Source organism: Octopus bimaculoides, chromosome 18 (genome assembly GCF_046866305.1).
Source record: "Octopus bimaculoides isolate indiv1 chromosome 18, ASM4686630v1, whole genome shotgun sequence".
Taxonomy (NCBI): domain Eukaryota; kingdom Metazoa; phylum Mollusca; class Cephalopoda; order Octopoda; family Octopodidae; genus Octopus; species Octopus bimaculoides.
Window position 1 is genome coordinate 46801973 of NC_142945.1, and position 5000 is coordinate 46806972.

A 5000-nucleotide genomic window follows, 5' to 3' on the forward strand; every position below is an offset into this window, starting at 1 on the left:
ACACACAACACATACATACATATATACATACAGACAGACAGACAGACAGACAGACAGAAGGATGATTTTATTTTGAATGAATCCAACGTTCGTTTCTGCTGTGTAACATCTCGTAAACTGCATGCGCAGCCAGTTGTATTCAAAGTTTTGCCACTGGTAGTAGTAGTAGTAGTAGTAGTAGTAGTAGTAAGAGGAGGAGGAGGAATTATAAAATTAAGTTGAAAACTAAAAGGAAATATAAGAAGTTCCTACTTACAATTTGTCCGTTGCCATCAGCAATAACTTTCTCGCGGTTGTTTTCCTCGTTGCCATTGAGAATGGGCATCGTAGAATTATTGATTCCATCCTTTCCAGGAGATTGAATTGATTGGACATTGGTCAGTTCTATACTCATGGCTTATAGTTGTACTCTTCCTGCTGTTGAGAGAGAGAGAGAAAAAAATTGTTGTATTAATTTGTGCCATAAACACACACACACATATACATTTACATCCAGCCATATACATATGTGTACGTGTACGCATGTATGTATATATATATATATATATATATATATATATATATATATATATGTGCGTGCGTGTGTGTGTGTGTGTGTGTGTGTGTGTGTGTGTCTGTGTCTGTGGAGGTGCAATGGCCCAGTGGTTAGGGCAGCGGACTCGCGGTCGTAGGATCACAATTTCGATTCCCAGACCGGGCGCTGTGAGTGTTTATTGAACGGAAACACTTAAAGCTCCACGCGGATCCGGCAGGGGATGGTGGCGAACCCTGCTGTACTCCTTCACCACAACTTTCTCTCACTTTTTCTTCCTGTTTCTCTTGTACCTGTATTTCAAAAGGCCAGCCTTGTCATACATTGTGTCATGCTGAATCTCCCCCGAGAACTACGTTAAGGGTACATGTGTCTGTGGAGTGCTCAGCCACAACGAAATCAGTCCAATAAATTTCTTTAGTTCAGAGTGATCAATGTCCTTCCATTTATATTTGTGAACGATCTGACCTTCAATATTTGTCCATTTACAAATTGCTTCAAGAAGATTCTGGCGCATAAACATAGTAAAACATGTTTCAATGCTATCGCAAGACCTTTAAGCGAAACAGGATGGTCCACATTCTTGGCATACAATATTGCAAGGTGAAGTTCTTACTGCTGCTTGAGTAAGAGGATTGGAATGCCAAACTTCTTGTCTGTCTCTAGAAACATATTACTCATTCATATTTGGGTGGCTTGCAGATAATTGTTTTTGGGTATTTTCGTCATCTGATGACACAGAACCTAAAGTATCCAGCACACAATCACTTTCACCATCATCTTCGGAGTAATAGAAGGAATCACTACTATCTTCTTCCCATTCTTCATCTAATTCCAATAACCTTTTCGATATTTGGTCTTCACTCAAGTTTTCATGCCTAGGTATATTGGAAAGCACAAGAGAACTGCATGAAACTTGACAGCAGACTAAAGGTAGATATTGTTCTCTCACATATTTATACTCTCCTGAAAGATGATGTAATATATTGTAAGAATTGCATCACCCTACAACCTAGCAGATTGAAGGTGATGCAATACCACACAAATTTACAGGAATATTTTCATAATTTTCTCTATTTTATCTAAAATTCAGTAAATAAATTGAATACAATTTTATTTATTTTATACCTGATAAATATCTAGGAAAATTATATTTTATTCTGTTTAGAATGACAAGAGTATTGTCTGGATTTGATTCGAGGGTCCAATGGGCCCATAATGGGAATTATTGCATAAAGTAGAGAAAAAAATGCAATTAGATTTGAAAGCAACAGCCGCAGAGCAACTTTTCTGTAATTTGAAAAGAAATTGACTCTTACACAAGGACAATTGATCGAAATCAAACACATAAGAATGGCTTTGTCTATCAAACTGAAATGTAGAACACATTTACCACTCCTGTGTTTATGAGGGTGAGGTGTGCGAGGTTGAGAGTCGGGGGAGTGCGAGGGTGGGTGGGTGTGGGGAGGGGGAGTGCGTGGGGGTGTAATAAAAGTAAAACTAGAAAAGAAAAACAATGACACAATGCTGTCGGTGACTCAGTGGTTTACAACGGCATCAGTAGAAACGTGTCAGCGTCCTGTTAGGGACGAAACAGTTTAGCACTTCATAAATAGTCAGTATCCCCCTGCTCTTGAATATAAGTAAACCAGAAGTAAAATATTATTTCTAAAGCGCAATACACACACACACACACACAAACATGCACGCTCTTTGTCCTAGTATCTGTACCTCTCTCTCTCTCTCATAGCCTCTCTACTTGTTTATATATCTATATCTCCCCCTTCACTCTCACCCTTGTTCTCTTTCTTTCTACCTCCCTGTCTCTATGACTCTTTTCCCTCTGTCTGTCTGTTTCTCTCTCTCTCTCTCTCTCTGTTAAACAAACTGTGATTCTTTTCCTACTGTAGTTGTTCTACTTATTCGTGTCTTTTTCACTACTGAGACAAATATGAAGGACTGGACTTTCTCCTCTGACCAGTCTCCCTACCCCCACCCCGCTGAGTCTTCCTTTTTTTCTTTTAATTTATTCTCTTTGAAAGGAGTGTAAAAGTTTTTAAAGCTTTTTTCGTTTTTTTTTCTCCGTATTGGTTTCAAATTTTGGCACAAGGCCAACAAATTGATTACATCGACTCCCAGTGTTCAACTGATACTTATTTTATCGACCCCGAAAGGATGAAAGGCAAAGTCGACCTCGGCGGAATTTGAACTCAGAGCGTACGGCAGACGAAATACCGCTAAGCATTTCGCCCAGCGTGCTAACGACTCTGCCAGCTCACCGCCTTTAATAACATCATAATATTACTTAATAATTCAAGGCAGTGTACGGGCGAAATGCTTAGCGGTATTCCATCCGTCTTTACATTCTGAGTTCAAATTCCGCTGAGGTCGATTTTTGCCTTTCATACCTTCGGGGCCGATGAAACGAGTACCAGTTGAGCACTGAGTCGATGTAATCGACTAACCCCCAACCCCCAAAACTTTGAAGACCTTGTACCTAGAGTACAAATAATAATTATTTAATAATTGGCTCTTTTCTGTTTGGCTGGAGCTGTGGAAATTTCAAAGTTTATTGAAAATTTTTAATTTGGTGTATTTATGTAGTTTTCCAAGCTGAATCTCAGGAGATATTTAACTTTTTTCAGAAAAAAAACAAAAAAAAAAACATTATAGAGGTTTAAAGTTTGATAATTTTCACCCAGTCAGAAAACAGGATATGGACGATGTCATTCTTTGTGTGACCTTCCGAAAATAGCACGTTTTGATATGAAACTGTAAACAAATGAAGTACTGGCGGAATTCCATTTTACGCACATGTAACTCCTCGTAACTTTTTTATTTTGAGGAATTTTCAGGAAACTTTTGCGAATTTATATTCTACACACGGGAATTCATACGATTAAATAAATAAAAAAAAAACATTGTTGGGGGTGCGTGATTTAAGGCCTATTTAGCTGCTATTTTTAGTGCATCTCACGACCATCTCAATGACCCGACCCAGCAATTTCTCATCACGACACAGTACGGATGAACGAATGAATGGGAATATATCAAAGATTAGAAACAACAGCAGCAGCAACAATAATAACAACAAAATCCCAGATTAAAATAAACGTGGAAGCGGCTGAGTGGTTAAGAAACCCGCTTCCCAACCATGTCGCCTTCGGTTCAGTCCCAGTTCATAGCAGTATATAGGCGCAGGAGTGGCTGCGTGGTAAGTAGCTTGCTTACCAACCACATGGTTTCAGGTTCAGTCCCACTGCGTGGCACCTTGGGCAAGTGTCTTCTACTATAGCCTCGGGCCGACCAAAGCCTTGTGAGTGGATTTGGTAGTAGACGGAAACTGAAAGAAGCCCGTCGTATATATATATATATATATATATATATATATATATATATATATATATATATATATATGTATGTGTGTGTGTGTATGTGCTTGTGTCTGTGTTTGTCCCTCCAACATCGCTTGACAACCGATGCTGGTGTGTTTACGTCCCCGTAACTTAGCGGTTCGGCAAAAAGAGATCGATAGAATAAGTACTAGGCTTCCAAAGAATAAGTCCTGGGGTCGATTTGCTCGACTAAAAGGCGGTGCTCCAGCATGGCCGTAGTCAAATGACTGAAACAAGTAAAAGAGTAAAAGAGTATATATGTGTGTGTGTGTACATGTATATGTATATATATATATATATATATATATATATATATATATATATATATATGTATGTATGTATGTATGTGTGTGTATATGTATTAATCGAAAATAAAAACAGACAACAAAAGTCAAAAGAACGTGGTATGTATGTATGTATGTATGTATGAGCGTGTTTATGTTTGTCCGTGTCCTTCACCACCATTTGACAACTGGCGTTGGTTTATTTACGTCCCCGTAAAATACCGGTTCGGCAAATGACATCCGATAGAATAAATATCAGGCTTTAAAAAAAAAAAAAAAGTATTGGGGTGGATTTCTTAAAAAAAAAAAACCCGTCAAGATGGTGCCCCAGCATTGCCGTAGTCTAATGACTGAAAAAAAAATATAAAAGATAAAAGTTAAAGATAGTTTTTACCTGTTTAGGAAAAATTTAGCATATTTAGTGTCTGATATGGAGATTGTTATTAAATCAGTTAACATCCAAGTTCTGTTCGTTGCTCAAAGCACCGACGATATTTATATGCTCAAACACACACATACACACACACAGGCACACGCACACGCGCGCCCACACACACACACACAAAGGATGTTGTTATCTCGGTGTGTGTAAGTGCGTGTGTGTGTGTGTGTGTGTGTCTGTGAGTGTGTATGAAAAACTATACAAAGCGTATTGTGACCAGCGATGTGTAACAAAATTCGATAGACTAATCCAGTGCAGGACTGCACGGTATATATATATATATATATACAATTGTGTGTGTGTGTGTGTTGTCATATAATATATATATGTATATATATATACATATA

General features: G+C 38.2%; 1 protein-coding gene across 13 annotated transcripts in view; it reads right to left on the reverse strand.

Moving 5' to 3' along the window:
* Positions 1 to 5000, reverse strand: part of LOC106877380 (solute carrier family 28 member 3) — a 178255-nt gene that overhangs the window by 62191 nt on the left and 111064 nt on the right. For 11 of the 13 annotated variants that reach the window (XM_089366114.1, XM_014926270.3, XM_089366118.1 and 8 more), the window contains exon 2: positions 257 to 417. In XM_089366114.1, coding sequence (XP_089222240.1) covers positions 257 to 394 — 138 coding nt within the window. In that variant the 5' untranslated portion in view covers positions 395 to 417. Of the gene's footprint in view, positions 1 to 256; positions 418 to 4605; positions 4908 to 5000 lie in introns of those variants that run through there. The other 2 variants (XM_089366116.1, XM_014926271.3) reach the window with 2 other exon arrangements.